General features: G+C 47.1%; 1 protein-coding gene across 8 annotated transcripts in view; it reads right to left on the bottom strand.

The window, feature by feature from the left end:
- Positions 1-18,226, bottom strand: part of LOC146810234 (uncharacterized) — a 157,589-nt gene that overhangs the window by 62,483 nt on the left and 76,880 nt on the right. For all 8 annotated transcript variants that reach the window (XM_085617216.1, XM_085617221.1, XM_085617218.1 and 5 more), the window contains one exon: positions 970-1,065. In XM_085617216.1, coding sequence (XP_085473342.1) covers positions 970-1,065 — 96 coding nt within the window. The remainder of the gene's footprint in view (positions 1-969; positions 1,066-18,226) is intronic.

Here is an 18,226-nt window from a genome sequence, read left to right as displayed (position 1 = left end):
GTGTTTGGGACTTTCTGAGTGATGCAGGAAGCTTTACTCCGAGTTCATCATAAGGCATCACTCCCTTGTAGAAGATTTATTTTAATTTCTTTCACCCCAGAATGGGGAAACAGGAGATATGGTGGGAATGCTTATTTACAGGGAAGGACGGTCACACATTTTCTTCAAATATAATAATTATTATTCTATCAAATTATGATTTAATTCAACAGGTTGCTCGGAATCCATGAAGCTGATAGGTGGCCATGCTTTCTATTACACAGTACAGATGTCGGTGCTTTATTGACATTATCATTGAGATTATCTGTCGTCCTTAACAAGTAAAGTGCTGGTTCAAAAGAGGAAAAGGAGAGAACTGAGGTTTTCTCAATTTCTTTCGAACTCAGCAACTTTTCCCCTAAAGGTTATCAGCTGATGGACCAAAGAACTACCCAAAATGGTAAACTATATGCTTTCTATGTACATATGCACCCCAATTACATGTCTAACCTGAGTAACTATCTAAACTACAAAACAAAGCGGCCCAAAACTGCACTGGTTAAAAAGTTAATTTTGTGTGTTTTCTAGTTAAGATACTTAACATGTGTACCCAAATTAGACAGGTACCTAGGTCACACATCTAAGTAACTAATATGCACTGTGCTACGCTATGACCGAAGCAGCACTACCCACAAATTGTAAATTTATGTAATTGTAACTGATGTGCCTTCCAGCTAAGGTAGGTCAGTGTTGTGTACGCTCATCTGGACACGCCTCGTGAAATGCTGTTTTCATGACAGTAATTATTATACAAAGCGGAGCATTAATGATTCTGAGGTTGAAAGTTTGGAGTGATTCTGGTTAAAAACTCTCACGTGCTAAATACATACATATATTTCGTCTAGATAAATGCTATTGCACCTCTTAATTGCTGAATCAAGAATTTCATAACTTCAATCTACATTGTAAAGCAATATCTAGGCTACTTACCAAAACCAGTCTTGGTGCATTCCCCTTCACTCTTTGATTTTGGATAATCATAAATATTCGTCTCCTCTTCACTGTCACAACTCTCGAATTCTTGCTCTAAAAAACATAGCAATAATAGTACTACTAAATGCCTGCTCCAGACAGTGCTAGTGTTCTTGCATTCAAGTGTTTTCCACAAAACGACAATGATGTTGATGCATTGCACAAGTCACCAGCATAACTTGCACTAAATACCCCCTCAGGAGGAAATTCTTATGCTTGCCACTGCTACTCCATGGTGACTCGTGGAGTCTTTTTAGGTCAAAGCCTTCCATGCTGTCTGGTTTGCTAAAGACATCTTAGGGACATTCAAAGAGCTTCCGCGGGAATGCATTCCGCCCGTTGCTTACCATGGGCTTTGTGGTTTGTAACTCACATTTTCTGCAGTTTTATTTGCTGGCTTTACTTGTTTTAGGCTGTCAATGGTGAGTGTGTCCCTCCTAAGGAGCAAAGCCTTTTCACACCAACTCCCCTTGCAGTCTTTCAAGAGCGCTCCTGTCTGTAAACAGGCCTGTAAATCATATTCCTATTGTTTCACATTTGCAGTGCATTCAAAGATAGAGGTCAATTGCCAGGCTCAGAGGGAGCTTGAAATTTACTTTTCTTTATCGGACTTCAAAGTGAGAAGATTTATGTGACAATCTTGCTGGATACTGGGGTAGGAAAGGGTTTGATTTCAGCACACAACAACATTTAAATGAACTGTGCAAGTAATTCAGAATATATCACAATTATAAAAGCACATATGAAGCAAATGTTTTGTTAATTCTGAAGTGTGTTGGAAACAAACACTTTAATATGATCAAAACAAATCAATACACTAGGTGATGCCATTTCCACACATTGTCATTTGTGTGTTGTACAGATTTATTAGTAAAACTGTATGTCTGTGTAAATGTAATGGCCATTTCACTTGAAAATATGTTGTCTGCATTGTGGGAGTCCCCACATATCCAGAGGTACTGGAAGAAAATACATGAGATACTGAGTGAAGTGTTAAACCATACACTCCCACTGGAGGCTAAGAGATGTCTCCTAAATGTGTGGGAACCAACGGACCTAAATAGTACACGCATGACCTGGGTCACGCTGGGACTAATGATAGCCAAAAGAAACAGCGCCCAGAAGTGGGGGGCATCACTCGCACCGAATGTGAGGGCCTGGGAGAAAGACATGGACTGGTGCATGTTTCGGGAGAAGTATGTCTATGTAGCCAGGGGATGTCCCAAAAAGTGGTCCCACATATGGAAAGACTGGAATGCTTATAGGGGATGTATCTGTACCCCGCCATTGACCCCAGTTCAAGATGAAATGTTGCGGACATGACATGAATCACCAGCTAACTGCGTATTGTGTACTTACAACTGTCTGAGAACCATGTAAAGATAAGACACTATAATAATAATGTACTATGCCTAGTGTTGTTGATTCCTATTGTTAATAAAAAGAAATAAAAAAAAAAAGAAAATATGTTGTCTGTAATGGCACTGTGCTACCACAGCATGCATACTCTACTCTACGCCACTCCACTCTACACTACACCACTCCACTTTACACCACTCCATGCCACTGCACTCTACTCCACTCTGCACTACTCCACTCTATGCCACTGCACTTTAAGCCTCTCTACTCTTCTCTATGCCAATGCACTTTAAGCCACTCTACTCCACACCACTGCACTCTTCGCCACTGCACTCTACACCACTCCAGTCTAGGCCACTCCAATCTACTCTGCACAACCCCACTCTAGGCCACTCTGCACCACTGCACTGTACGCCACTGCACTCTATGCCAGTACACTTTACGCTAATGTCCTTTACTCTGTAACACTCAACTCTATGCCACAGCACTCTACGCCAATTCACTGTACACCACTCTAATCTACTCTGCAGCACTGGACTCTACACCATTTTACTCCATGCCCTTACTCTCCTCGCCACTGCACTCGACCCTGCATCACTCCACTCTATGCCATTTAAATCTACTCTGAAACAATCTACTCTATGCCACTGCTCTCTATACCACTGTAGTCAAAAGAACTGCAATCAATCAATCAATCAAAGACATTTATAGAGCGCACTCCTCACCCGTAGGGTCTCAAGGCGCTAAGGGGGGGGGGGGTGCCGTTACTGCTCGAACAGCCAGGTCTTGAGCTTCTTCCTGAAGGAGAGGTGGTCTTGGGTCAGGCGCAGGTCGGCCGGGAGGGAGTTCCAGGTCTTGGCGGCCAGGTAGGAGAAGGACCTTCCTCCTGTTGTCGCTCTACGGATGCGTGGGACGGCGGCGAGGGCGTGGCTGGCTGATCGGAGGTGGCGTTTGGGAGCGTAGAAGTTGATTCGGTTGTTGAGGTAGCTCGGGCCTTGATCATGTAGGGCTTTGTGTGCGTGGGTGAGGAGACGGAAGGTGATTCTTTTGTTGACGGGGAGCCAATGCAGGTCTCTCAGGTGTCCGGAGATGTGGCTGTTTCGTGGGATGTCGAGGATGAGTCTGGCTGAGGTGTTCTGGATCCGCTGGAGTCTCTTCTGGAGCTTGGCGGTGGTTCCGGCGTAGAGGGCGTTGCCGTAGTCCAGTCGGCTGGTGACGAGGGCCTGGGTGACGGTCTTCCTGGTCTCCGTGGGGATCCACCAGAAGATCTTCCGTAGCATGCGCAGGATGTTGAAGCACGACGAGGAGACGGCGTTGACTTGTCTGGTCATGGAGAGGGAGGAGTCCAGGATGAAGCCCAGGTTGCGTGCGTGGTTCGTCGGTTTGGGTGCGGTGCCCAGGGCGGGGGGCCACCAGGAGTCGTCCCAGGCGGTGGGTGAGGAGCCCAGGATGAGGACCTCCGTCTTGTCTGAGTTCAGTTTCAGGCGGCTGGTCGTCATCCACTCGGCTACATCCTTCATCCCTTCGTGCAGGTTGGCTCTGGCGGTGGCGGGGTCGTTGGTCAGGGAGAGGATCAGCTGAGTGTCGTCGGCGTAGGAGATTATGTTGAGGTTGTGTTGGCGTGCGATGGCCGCGAGGGGGCTCATGTAGACGTTGAAGAGGGTAGGGCTCAGCGAGGATCCTTGAGGGACGCCGCAGATGACTTCGGTGGCCTCTGACTTGTACGGTGGTAGGCGGACTCTCTGTGTTCTTCCGTCGAGGAAGGAGACGATCCATTCCAGTGCCTTCTCCTGGATTCCGACATTGCTGAGGCGCTGCACTAGGGTGCGGTGGCAGACAGTGTCGAAGGCCGCGGAGAGGTCTAAGAGGATGAGGGCCGCTGTTTCTCCGTTGTCCATCAGGGCTCGGATGTCGTCGGTGGCGGCGATGAGGGCGGTCTCGGTGCTGTGGTTGGCTCGGAAGCCGGACTGTGAGGGGTCGAGGGATCCGTTCGTCTCGAGGAAGGCGGCCAGCTGTTTGTTGACGGTCTTCTCGATGACTTTGGCTGGAAACGGGAGTAGCGAGATGGGGCGGTAATTCTTGAGTTCGGTGGGGTCTGCTGTAGGTTTCTTGAGTAGAGCGCTGAGTTCGGCGTGCTTCCAGCTCTCGGGGAAGGTGGCGGTGTTGAAGGAGGTGTTGATAATGTCCCGCAGGTGGGGTGCGATGACAGCGTCGGCCTTGTTGAAGACGTGGTGAGGGCAGGGGTCGGTCAGAGATCCGGAGTGGACGGAGTTCATCATGCGGACGGTGTCTTCGGTGCTGATCGGAGTCCAGGTTCGGAGGGTGGTGGTGGGCGGCGTTGCTGTGGTCGTGGCGTGCGTCGGTTGAGTGCTGAAGCTGTTGTGTATGTCCGCGATCTTGTTGTGGAAGTAGGAGGCGAGGGAGTTGCAGAGGTCTTGCGAAGGGGTGATGTCGTTGTTTCCGGCGTTGGGGTTGGAGAGCTCTTTCACGATGTTGAAGAGTTCCTTGCAGTTGTGTGCGTTGTTGTCCAGCCGGTCCTTGAATGCAGTTTTCTTGGCGGCGCGGATCAGTTGGTGGTGCTTTCGGGTGGCGAGCTTGAGGGTGGTCATGTTGTCCGGTGTAGGTTCCTTTCTCCAGACTTTCTCGAGGGCTCGGCAGTTCTTCTTGGAGCTTTTGAGTTCGTCGGTGAACCATGGGGCTTTCTTGCTGCCGGGTCTGCTGGGCGGGGTCCTCAGAGGGGCGAGTTCGTCCGCGCAGTTGCTGATCCACTTCGTGAGGTTTTCGGCGGCCTGGCTGGGGTTCGCTGAGCTGGCAGGAGGGTGCCGGCTCAGGGAGGCGGCGAGCTGGTCGACGGTGATCTTGTTCCAGCTTCTACGGGCAACCTGTTGCTGGTGGTGGTGGATCGTCGTTCTCTCGAAGGTGAAGTGGACGCAGCTGTGGTCCGTCCAGTGGAGTCCTGTGGCGTGGCTGAAGGCGATGTCTTTGCTGGATGAGAAGACGGCGTCGAGTGTGTGTCCGGCGAGGTGGGTGGGGGTGCTCATCAGTTGCTTGAGTCCAAGGTTGGCGAGGTTGTCGAGCAGGGTGCTGGTGTTGCGGTCGTTGTTGTTCTCCAGGTGGAAGTTGAGGTCCCCCAGGAGGATGTAGTCAGCGGAGGGGAGGGCATGCGGGCTGACGAAGTCGGCGATGTCCTCGCTGAATTGAGTGCGTGGTCCCGGGGGTCGGTAGATCAGGGTGCCTCTGAGGGTGGTCTTCGGGTCGGTGTGGATCTGGAAATGAGGGTGTTCGGCGGTGGTTAGGGTGTTGTCGGTGCTAGTCGTGATACGGATGGTGTTCCTGTGGATGATGGCGATGCCTCCTCCCATCTGGTTGGCGGTGCGGTCCCTCCGGGTGATCTTGTAGCCCTCTTGGATGGCGATGTCGGGCGCTGAAGAGGCGTTCATCTAGGTCTCCGTGAGGAAGGCGACGTCAGGGGCTGTGGTGTCTAGGAGGTTCCAGAGTTCGATGGCGTGTCTGCGGACGGAGCGGGTGTTGAGCAGGATGCACTTGAGGTGGTAGCTGCTGGTGTTCGGCTTGGCAGGTGCTGGTGCCGGGCAGGTCCGGATGCAGGTGAACTTGCAGGCGTGGCAGCTGAAGGGTCCGTGGGAGCGTCGTGGGGTGGCTTGGTAGCATCCTGGGATTCGGCCGGTGTTGAGTGCGATGAGGGTGGCGGCGGTGTATGTCAGGCGGGTTGGCCGGGGTCCTCGTGGGCCAGGGGTCCTGGCACTGGGCGCGGTCACGGCGCGGACGGGCGTAGACGGGCTTACCTTTGGCGCGCCTTCGGCGCACAATCGGCGCGCCCGCTGCGCGTGACCGCTGCGCGTTCGCACGGTCGCCATATATGGCGAAGTGCGCGGGGGGGCGGAGCAGCTGGGAGGCGGGAGCGGGGAGGGTACAGAAGGCAAAAAGGGGCGGGGTTAGCGGCGGTGGCGGGGAGCGGGGAGGGAGGACGCAGGGGGCAAAAAACAGGCAATACAGAAGGCAAAAACAAATTACAGGGAAACAGGCAACACTAAATACAGTTCTAAACACAAATGACGACGGGGGCAGGTCAGGCGGTCACGGACCACGCCGCTAGAAGGCAGGTGGCATGGTCACGCGGCGGCAGCTTGGGCAGCGGGCAGTAAGGCGGGGAAGACACACGCAGCAGCTGGTGGCCGTGCGGCGCGGGGGTGTCCTAGAACTAGGTCACGCTATGGCAAATCGCACAAAGACATACATTAATGTCGATTAAGGCAAACATGCACTCTATGCCATTGCTCTCTATGTCATTTTCTATGTGTTTGTGTAGGGCAAACCTAGTCAAATATAGCAGAGCGTTGTACAGATTTGAAGGCAAAGACAGAGTCGACAAGTGATCAGAGGGATATCTGAGTTGGAGAAGTCGACAGTTACTTCACTGCAATGCAGTGCTGTTTACAGAGCAGTGTATTTAACTTTTTCCTAATTGGAGCAGGGCAGGATTTGTTCTGATGGATACATAAAGGTCCTTCTATAACCTGTGTGCATAGATATAGAAGGTTTATATCCTTTTTTTTTTTTTTACATATCTTCAACGCCTTTCTGATGGTGTCCTGATTGTGGGCCATGCGAGAGCCACCAGAGCCTTCAGAAATGCTGGAACATTGGTTTTAAGTTGTACTTTCATGCCTATTTCATAATTTGTTTATGGAATTCACTGATACACACTCTGTCTGCCTTTCCTGCTCAGGCACTACATTAAATATTTTGATCCAGCTCATCATAGACCTTTAATAGGCATATAAACATTTTTAAGGTAAACATTAATAAGAAATACTCCATTGATTCCTTAACAGCAGATGTTTGTTTAATGAGGTTTTCCTGTTTCAAATTCAAAGTAAGTTAAGAACTAGTCACTACATTTCCCTTAACACCTTTTTAGAATGAATGACATCTGCCAAAAATTGTTGGCAGTCCTGTCCGCCGTATTAAGAGTGCATTGATGTCAATGGCACTGTAAATTATTCAGACAGGACATTTGCCAGTTTTTGTAGATGTGTCACTTCACCAAACCCGTAAGAAGGCCTGTGGTTTGGGATAATGGATTCACTGAACAGTAAAGATCAGTTACACTTTTTTTTATATGTATGCGAGAAGGGAGTAGCCAGAAAATTAAAATAGCCCCCACATTAAACCAAAGCTCTTATGGCACCAAGCAAGCCATCGCAACCCTCCCCAGATGAGCTTGCTTGCTTCTTCCATCCATGCATCTATCAATTCATCATTTCACCCTTAAATCAATCCACTGATATCCACCATTTCACCTTCACATCCTGTCATCAGTTCAATGTTTCATCCATTATTCTGTCTATCACTATTCCATCCGTCCGCCCATCAGTCCACCAATCTATATCCAAACCTATCTATTGATCTTCAAACCTAGCCATCAAACCTATCCACCCATCCTCTCATCCACCCTTTCACTCCATCCATCCATCCATTCTTTCAATTATCCACCCTCTTTCATCCATCCATCTATCCTTTCAATCATCAATCATTTTGCTCATCAATTCACCCTTTCACCCCATCCATCCACCTTTTCTCTCCATCCATCCATCCTCCCTTTCACTCATCCATCCATCCATCCTTACACCATTTCACTCCATCCCTTCACTCATCCATCCACCCTTCAACCCATCCATCTATCCACTCATCCATTTACCCTTTCACTTATCCATCCATCCTTTCACTCACTCATCACCCATACTCTCTTTCACTCATTCGTCAGTCCATTCACCCATTCACTCATCCATCATCCACCCTTTCATCCAGCCATCCATCTACCCTCCCTTTCACTCATCCATCAATTATTGTACTCATCCATTCTTACATCCATCTTTTCTCTCATCCAGCTATCCATCCTTTTGTTCATCTATTCACTCTTTGCCCGTCCTTCCATTCATCATTTGGCTCATCCATCTATCCATTCACTTACTCATCATCCATCCATCCTTGCACTACTCCGTCCATCCATCATCCTTTCACTGAACCATCCATCCACCCTTGCATCCAGCCATCTATCTACCCTCCATTTCACTCATCCATCATTCTTTCACTAACCCATCCATACATTCATCCACCCTTTTACTCATCCATCCACCCTTTCACTCACCCATCCAGCCACCCTACCTCCCTTTCACACATCCATCCAAGCATCCATCTATCCACCCTTTCACTTATTCATCCATCTTGCCTTTCCCACACACATCCATCACCCACAAATCCATCCTTTCACTCACTCACCCTCCCACCCTTTTGCATTAATTATGAGCCTTTGTCTGCCAAGTTGCAGACAGGAGAGACACCTCAAGAACCCCACCCCTGCTGTAGTTGCTAAAGCGGGGGGTTGACAATGCCACTGGTATGAGGCACATCTAGAAATAACAAATGTCAGTGGAGATCATTTGCATATTGATTTGTTATTCTAATCATCTTGTTAGATAATGGTGTCCAATAACTTGAGTCCTGCTCTAAAGTTAGCTTGTTTAAAGACACCCCCCTAAGTGAGGAAACATGTTTATTAAGGTACCATGTATTTTTTGTACTAAAATCTTTTTTTCTAATTTACACCCATTTGCAGCCATTGGATATGGCGATTCTACTTTTACTAGAGATACAGAATATTATTTATTTATTAATGTATTTATTTATTTATTGAGTTTTATAGCGCTGCCTAGACCCGGAGGTATCCGAGCGCTTTACATGAGGAAGAAACATTTTTTCAGAACGTGGTTACAGAGTTACATCAGTTACTGGAGCATAGTTACAGGAATTACATGAGTACAAAAGCAAAGCATAAACATGAGGAAAACAAAATAGGCAAGGGGAGAGAAGATTAGGGGAGAGAGGGAAGGAATATGGGAATATTATTTCATTTACATCAATTTATTGTGCATTCATGTGGTTGTGATCCATGCAAATCTGTACCTCAATAAAGCGCGCTGCAGGCTAAATTGCTTCCACAAACTCTCCCTTGTAACTAATTAGAGATAATATTCAGAGAAAATGCTGATTTATTTTAAAGGTGAAGGGTCTTTCAGCAACTAGATTTTGTAGTGTTGGCCAATCTAACCTATATTTCGGATCTGTGGACATTGCACAATAGTGGAGATGATATACCAACAGAATATCGAGTTTTTAATATTATGCTGCAAATATATTATTCACAGAACACATACAAACTAAAATATTGTGCAGGTAAGTATAGAGTTACTATTCTTCATTTCATAAATATGCAGCTTGGAGACAGATATATTTTCAAGGTACACAGATGTGGAGTTAAGAATATTAAATGAAACAATATTAAATTCACAAATTCTCTATATTTTATAAGTCAATATTATAATAGCTTCAATTTTTTGTCGCATGACATTTTGGTACTCAATACTCTGAGACAGAACCATGGACACATATTTTATTTAAATATTACGTCTTTAGTCTTAGTAGTTTTAAAAAAAATGTGTGTTCCACTGAACTCATAATGTAGGAATTGTCAAATCTGATCAGAAATGCTATTTCTTAATTTTTAATGAAGACAAACACCCAGCAGCAATACAATCCATCAATTGGGATAGATACATCTGAAGATAAGAGATGTTTTCCATTAGATTAGAATGCTGTTTTTCCTTGCATTGCAGATGACTTCAACCTACAGAATTAGGGTTTTAGAAATAGACAAGTGTCCAAAGATAAGGAATCATAGATATGATTCATTAAGCAGGTTAAACATTTGTTCTGTTGAATAATGATATCAATTTCACTGGACATATTTTTGTGAATTGAATAGGTAATGTAATATTAACACACCAGCATCAGCCCTTGTGACTTCTTTATCACTCCTTAGTTGTAGAACATTAGAACCTGAAGAGACTCCAAGTTTAGTATTGTTTTTATTTGCTTGATATATATTAAGAATGAAAATCAAAATGTAAATATATGTTGTATTACTATTGTTAGAAATGGGGTCTCTAGTTAGCAGAGGTGTGTACTCTGTCCAAGTGGGGACTACCACTGTAGTCAGGGTAAGACAGATACACAACCTAAATTAACCTGTGTTCACCTTCTCATAGTTTGGCACAGAGAAGTCAGGGTTTACTTAAGATGCAATGTGTAAAGATTTGTGCAAAACTTACATTTCAGTAACACAGTGAAAATACCACAAAAGACTCCACACTAGTTAAGAAAAATAGAGAATATTTGTCTGAGTAAAACAAAAACCAAAACGACAAAAATCAAATAAGCAGAAGTCAAGATATGAAGTTTTAAAGATTAAATGCAAAAAACAGTGCTTAGAAGTCATTATGATAGAATTTTATAAAGCGCACTAAAATTCAGAGGTACCAAAATACTATTGCAAGACAGACTAATCAACAGGGTCAGATCAGCCAAGAGACTGGGAACTATACTGAAAAAGCCAGGTTTTCAAATGTTTTTTAAAGGATCTAAGGGAGGCTGCTTCAGCGATATAAATGAACAGGGTATTCCACAGCAGCAATTGAAAAAGTGCGCCCTGCCCATCTTTCCTTCCTGAATTTGGGTATTGTAACTTTTTCAAAGTGAGCAGATCTGAGAAACCTAAGGGGTGTGTACCAGTGAAATAGAGCATTTCAGTTAGATAGGGCTCATCTGATGCAAAGCATAGAAAACAGTACACAAAGCGTTGAAGAAAATGTGCTTCCTAACTGGAAGCCAATAAAGAGAGTGGATACCGTCTCTGACTGAGAGCCTCGTGGGGATGTTTAGAATAAGACAGGGAGCCACATTCTGAATAACCTGAAGTTTATTCATGGAAGAACTGTTAATGTTAAGTACAGTGCGTTACAATAATCAAGCCACAAGGTTACTAAGGCAAAGGGGTTAGACAAATTTAATGTTTTGGGAGGGAAGCTCACCTCCAATTGCTATGTTTACTCTATCTGCTGTACATACTCAAAACAATATATTATATACAGACAAAATCAGGTATGCCCACACAAGGTAAATACAATATAGTGACCTGTAACGTCAGAGGGATGGGTTCTGTACACAAGTGGCACCGGATCCACGCTCAATTGAACAGGAGGAATGCCCACATAGCCTTACTACAGAAAACCCACCTGACTGCCAGCGAAATAGCTAAACTGCGCAAGAAATGGAGAGGACAAATTTTCACCACATCCTATTCCGCTTTCGCAAGGGGAACTCTTATCTGGCTGAGACATGGAGTGCCATTTATACACATTGAGCAGCGTATAGACAAACAAGGCAGGTACACAATTGTACATGGGACACTTGATGGGGCACATTTAATTATTGGGAGTATATACGCACCAAATTACGACCACGACAAATTCCTCAATAACATGAATACCATATTAGCGGACTAGGTCGATATCCTGTGGGCACTGGTTGGGTACTATAATGCCATACTAGATGTTCATCTTGATCGTTCCACCCCCCAGTTTGCGGGGCTGTATCCCTTAAACAAACAGAATTCCTGAAATCTTGGGTGGTGGGATGGTTGTTGTAGGATGTATAGCACCTTCGAAATCCTACTAGCTGCGAGTATTCTTTTCAATTCCCCCCACATCAACTCCACACCAGACTGGATAGAATCTTATGCTCCTCCGTCATTGCCTCCCATATCTCCCACACCACATACCTGGGAAAGACTTTGTCGGATCACAATCCGCTGGAAATCAGCCTGGAATGGGGGAGGATACCCACCCCGGTCCTCACCTGGAGACTGTGACAGCAACTGTTAGAAGATGCGGTCTTTGGAGACTGCTTAGATACCAGTATCTCCAATTACTTTAATGAAAATACAAACTCTGCCTCCTCACGCTCCATAGAGTGGGACGCATTTAAAACGGTAATGCATGGAACGTCCTTAGGTGTCATGGTGGGGGCTCGACAGGAAATTAACAAAAAAGTACAATACTTGAGGCCGCCCTGGAGGAGTTGGAACGGAATGCAAGTGCCGACCACCCTGCTCAGACCCAATTACAATCAATCAATTATTTGTAAAGTGCACTACATACCCGTGAGGGTTTCAAGGCGCTGAGGGGGTGCTGTTGCTACTGGTCGAAGAGCCAGGTCTTGAGTCGTCTCCTGAAGGTCAGCAGGTCTTCGGTTTGTCGTAGGTTGAGGGGGAGGGTGTTTCAGGTCTTGGCGGCGCGGTGGGAGGAGGACCTGCCTCTGGATGTGGTTCTACGGATGCGTGGGACCGTGGCCAGGGCGTGGTCAGCGGAGCGGAGTTTCCTATTGGGAACATAGAAGGAGAGTCGACTGTTGAGATAGGTTGGGACGGTTTTGTGGAGTGCCTTGTGTGCGTGGACCAAGAGCTTGAAGGAGATTCTTCTGTCGACGGGGAGCCAGTGCAGGTTCCTCAGGTGGGGGGTGATGTGGTTGCGGCGTGGGACGTCGAGGATTAGGCGTGCAGAGGCGTTCTGGATTCTTTGTAGTCTGTTGATGAGCTTGAACGAGGCTCCGGCATAGAGAGCGTTTCCGTAGTCGAGTCTGCTGCTGACTAGGGCCTGGAAGACTGTTTTCCTCGTGTGTGTCGGGATCCATCTGTAGATCTTGCGGAGCATGCGGAGGGTGTTGAAGCAGGTGGAGGAGACTGCGTTGACTTGTTTGGTCATGGTGAGTTTCGAATCGAGGATGACTCCCAGGTTGCGTGCGTGGTTGGTAGGGGCCGGGGGGGGTCCCCAGTGATGCAGACCATCAGGAGTTGTCCCATGCTGAGGGGTTGGGCCCGAGGATGAGGATCTCCGTCTTGTCTGAGTTCAGCTTAAGTCGGCTTTCCTTCATCCAGTCGGCGACGGCCTTCATTCCAAGAAGGAAGGATCAGACATGCTGAACTTCTTCAAGATCTACGCCTAGTAGACTACAGGGCAGACACCCAACGCTCTCATGCGGAAGCGGACACGTCTGGCACGTTGCTGGCTCGCCTTCTATGCAATACGCCCCCTCCCCCCTTACCTGTAACGATACCAGAAGTGTCACTACCAGATGGCACTGTGGTGTATACACAGGCAGCAATAAACAAATCTTTTAAGGAATACTAAGAGAACTTGTACAGTGCGCACTTACCGGCGTCGCCAGAATATGTAAACATGTTCTTGGACGGCTTGCACTACCCTAGATTGACTAAGGCAACTCAGGCAGAGCTGGAAGGTCCCATCACTAGGATTGAAATTAAGGAAGCCATATGGGACCTTCCGCGCAATAAGACCCCGGGATTAGATGGGCTGCCAGCAGAATTTTATTCCACCTACGCAGACAAGCTAGCTCCCTACCTCGAATGTTTATATATAGCAGCACAAGAAACACATACTCCCCCATTGACAACTATGCAGGCTCTAGTCATATCCCTTCCTAAAAACCGAATAGGGACCCACGAGATATGGCGGGGTACCGTTCCCTCTGCCTCCTATCTACAGAGTACAAAATACTCAGCAAAATTTTGGCCCACCGACTCCTCCCCTACCTCCCTAACCTGATTCATCTAGACCAATGAGGTGTCGGAATACGTCCCTTAATATATGCCGGCTACACTACGTTATGGAGGCAGCCACCAAACTCTCTTCTAGAACAGGGTGTATCTCCCTTGATCTCCAACAGGCATTTTACACGATAGACTGGGAATATATGCTTGTAGCCCTGAGCAAATTTAGCATACCACCTAAATATGTACAATGGGTTAAACTCTTGTGTACTTCCCCCACTGCCCAAGTTCGTACTGGATCTCACATTTCCGACCCGTACCCGATGGCGATGAAACTCAGGTTGAAACCTGAGGAGGGAGGACTGGACCCTGATTTAAAGCATTTTGCATGGCCAGTCAACTGCAGTAGTTATCGTACTGGTTGGCTGGGCGAATTCTGCACGATATTGAATACACGCCGCAAAAAACTTGCCCGAGGAACATTACATACACTACACCTGCAGCCCCACCTCTGCTTAAGGTCACCCTGATATATTTGATACGTTCTCTGCAATACACTAAGAAGATTACCCCATACTCAGCTAATATCCCAATGCTTGGTATACCAACTAACACACGATTGATTACTAACAGCAGTTTTCTCCACTGGATGCGGGAGGGAGTGGAAACGATAGGCAGGTTATTTATAGACGGCAGGGGGATGGGAGCACACTGCTACCTCCCAGCACAGTTCGCCCCTTTGCATCCTGGTACATGCAGTTCAATTTAAATGCTTACTTGGGAGGCACCTGTGCGCCAGGGAGAGGTACAGAGACCTGAGAGGATTGTGGCAGCTTTCTCAGCAAACCCCAGAAGAATTTCGTTTTATCTCTACTGAAGAAGGATGAAATCCAGAAACACATGTGTCTAGAGATTAACAGCACTAACCTGCACCAACTTTGGTGAGACACTCTGCAAAATTTCAAGTAAGCATTTAAATTGAACTGCATGTACCAGGATGCAAAGGGGCGAACTGTGCTGGGAGGTAGCAGTGTGCTCCCATCCCCCTTCTGTTTCAAAAAGGCTCCCTTGAGCCACTGGGCTGACGAGCTCATGGGAGGCACCTGTGCGCCAGGGAGAGGTACAGAGACCTGAGAGGATTGTGGCAGCTTTCTCAGCAAACCCCAGAAGAATTTCGTTTTATCTCTACTGAAGAAGGATGAAATCCAGAAACACATGTGTCTAGAGATTAACAGCACCAACCTGCACCAACTTTGGTGAGACACTCTGCAAAATTTCAAGTAAGCATTTAAATTGAACTGCATGTACCAGGATGCAAAGGGGCGAACTGTGCTGGGAGGTAGCAGTGTGCTCCCATCCCCCTTCTGTTTTATTTATAGACGGCGTACTGGCAGACCGTGACAACTTTGCCCAGGCCCAAGGAGTTCCCCAGAAGTTATTCCTAATTCATGCCACTATCACACATTATGTAAAAAAACAATGGTCCCCTGAGGGAAATGAACCCCCCACGCACGGACTAGTGCATGCAGTACACTTGATGGGTAGAGGACAACATCTGGTCTGCTGGCTATACAGGGGCATCCGGTCACATGTGGGTATTTCACTGGGGCCCCTGCGTATGAAATGGTAAAGGGATATCAGATAGAATCTCACCGATAAGGAATGTACCCACGCCCTAGAGTTCACCAAAAAGGTGTCCTGTAATGATAAATACAAATACATCCAATATATGGTTTTACACAGGGCTTATCTTACACCGCACCGCCTTAACTGCATATTCACAGATGCCCAGATCAGTTGCCCCAGGTGTGGGACGGCGGATGCGGACCTACCTCACATGATATGGAACTGCCCAAAATTAGGGAGGTTCTGGGCCAAAATAGGGGCTATATTGTGGGACGTAACAGGTACCTCAGAATGCGACACAGTGGAAAGCTGCCTTTTGGGACTACACTCCCATCCGAAAAAACAGAAAACACACAACAGATTCGCTGATATGGCCATATTATTGGCAAAGCGGGCTATCACCATGAGGTGGAAATCTTCCTTTCCTCCCCAGATACAGACGTGACATACGGAGCTGGTCCTGTGGGGTGTGGTGGAAAGCACCTCCCTCCGGCGGAAGGAACAAAGGGGGCAGCGCAAAATACCCATTTCTATGGAGTGGGATAAAATTCTGGAATCACTAAAGGCTATGGACTTGATAGAATCTGACTGATCCCAAGCTGGGTAGGACGTTCCCGATACAATACGGACCCCGGACACTTCCATCTAGAAATATATTAGCATCGCAGGCAACCATCCATCATCTATGCATTACGTACAAAGATACCATCTGTAGAAGTACTGTACAGAACACTATACGCCGACATAAAATGAGCCTAGCAGGGGGGCGGGGTGGGGCGTATGTTATGACAAGTTGGGGTACGGGAACGAGATTTGGAAATGTATGCAATAGTGTTAATCTTTTATTAATACGGCTGTATACAGTTGGTATATATATGTTATGTTATGTTATGTTATATAGGATTTATATAGCGCACGTACAGCAGGTTGGTTTCTTGGCTATATATATATATATATATATGTGTGAAACTGGGTCTACAGTAGTCAGCCATACTAATGACAATATAGTGACCGCATGTATCCGTGGTACTCTGTTGGCCTAATCGCGATTCTCATGCTAAATGCCTAACACCAACTGTAAAAGCAAGTATGACATGATTGTATGTATTGAACATAATTATAAAATCAATAAAATTGTGTTTAAAAAAATAAAAAGGTTACTAAGGCGAAAATGACTAATTGGTGCAACTCTGCCGGGATGTAAGGGAAGATCTTTTTCAAAGTCCTTATGATGTAAAAACAAGTACTATTAGTACGACTAAGCTGTGTGTCAAAGCTCAAGGTATTGTCACCAAGATGTTTTGCTGCCTTTACTGGAGTGTGAAGAGGTCCACAGACATCCGGCTATGAGATGTTAGACCAGATGGATTCCCGGGACCCAAACAGAAGAACCTTAGTCTTGTCTGCATTCAGCTTTCAAGAGTTGTCTCTCATCCAGCTTCTGATGCTAGACATACACTGGTTGAACGTCTCCACCACTAAGGTCATGTTATTGGAGATAGAGACGATAATTTGAGTATCGTCAGCACATGATAGCACTTGGAAATCGTATGAGCCCACCAATTCAGCCAGAGTGGCTACATAAAGATTGAATAGTGTGGGGCTCAAGGACGAGCCCTGGGACACCCCATAGGGAAGGCTAAGCACCTTGACCTTAAAGTCACCACAACTGACGATCTGAACCCGGTTGGTCAAAAAAGAATGGAGAAGCTGCAAGGCAGTCCCACTAACAGCGGCTTGCTGCAGACCTTGCACCATTCATACTGATGAGACGGTATCAAATGCTACCGATAAATCAAGCATTATAAGAATAGCCGCTCGCCCTGATCGACCTAACGGCGAATACTGTCAGCCACCACAATGAGAGCAGTCTCTGTGCTATGTCCAGCCTGAAACCCATTCTGAAAAGTATTGAGGACACCGTGGGTGTCAATAAATGTAAACAATTCTTGGTTAATTAACCTTTTGTTGCGGGGTGATAGGGACAGAGTCGACAACCAGGTTAGGGCGGTGTAAAGATGGCTTTATTTTAGACAAAGTTCTCTTTTGGCGCAATGTCCTTCTGCTAGCTATAGACAACGGAGAGTCTGATGGTTTTTTCCCCGACGCCTCCAGGCTTCTGGTAGGGGAACGCTTCTCCTGTTTTCCCTTGTCTTGATCCGCACCCCCTGGATGGATCCGGTGACCTCGCAGCAGTGATAACGGCAACCGAAAACAAAACAACAAGGAAAACCACGGATTAGGACAACGTCCTGCTCAGCTTGTATTAAGGGCCGGGAGTGAGGGACACCGAGTGCTCTAGTGCTCTTTTACCCGCCGGCAAGTGAAATGGACAGGGTGTCGAGTGAAGGGAGGGGGTTGTGACTGAATTATACGGGCACTTTATAGTAACGGCGGCGGCTTCCGTCCCACCCAGCCCGCTACTTTCCCCCGTACCTGCTCAAGCCACGCTCCTCCCGTGGGAACGTGGCGGGGCGACTCGAGGGGTCGGTGGCCTCCTGGCTTGCAGCGGTCTTCTCTGCTCGGCTCCGTGCTCCTGTCGTCACGTCCTTCGCTTCCTCGATCTCTCTCCTGTCTCCTCGTACTCCTTGGCTCGGTCTCTCCTTCTTCCTCCTGGGAAACGCCGTCCGTCGTCTTCCGGGTATCCGCAGCCTTTATCCGCCCCTCTACGATGACGTCCTCGGTGGGCGGGGTTTCGTCCAATTGGAAGGCCGCGTTAAAGGAGCCCTGTCCCTGTTCCAGAGT

This window comes from Triturus cristatus, chromosome 7, assembly GCF_964204655.1.
Source record: "Triturus cristatus chromosome 7, aTriCri1.1, whole genome shotgun sequence".
In the NCBI taxonomy this organism is placed as follows: Eukaryota; Metazoa; Chordata; class Amphibia; order Caudata; family Salamandridae; genus Triturus; species Triturus cristatus.
Note: the sequence above shows the minus strand (reverse complement) of the source record. Positions and strands in the feature narration are given on the sequence as shown.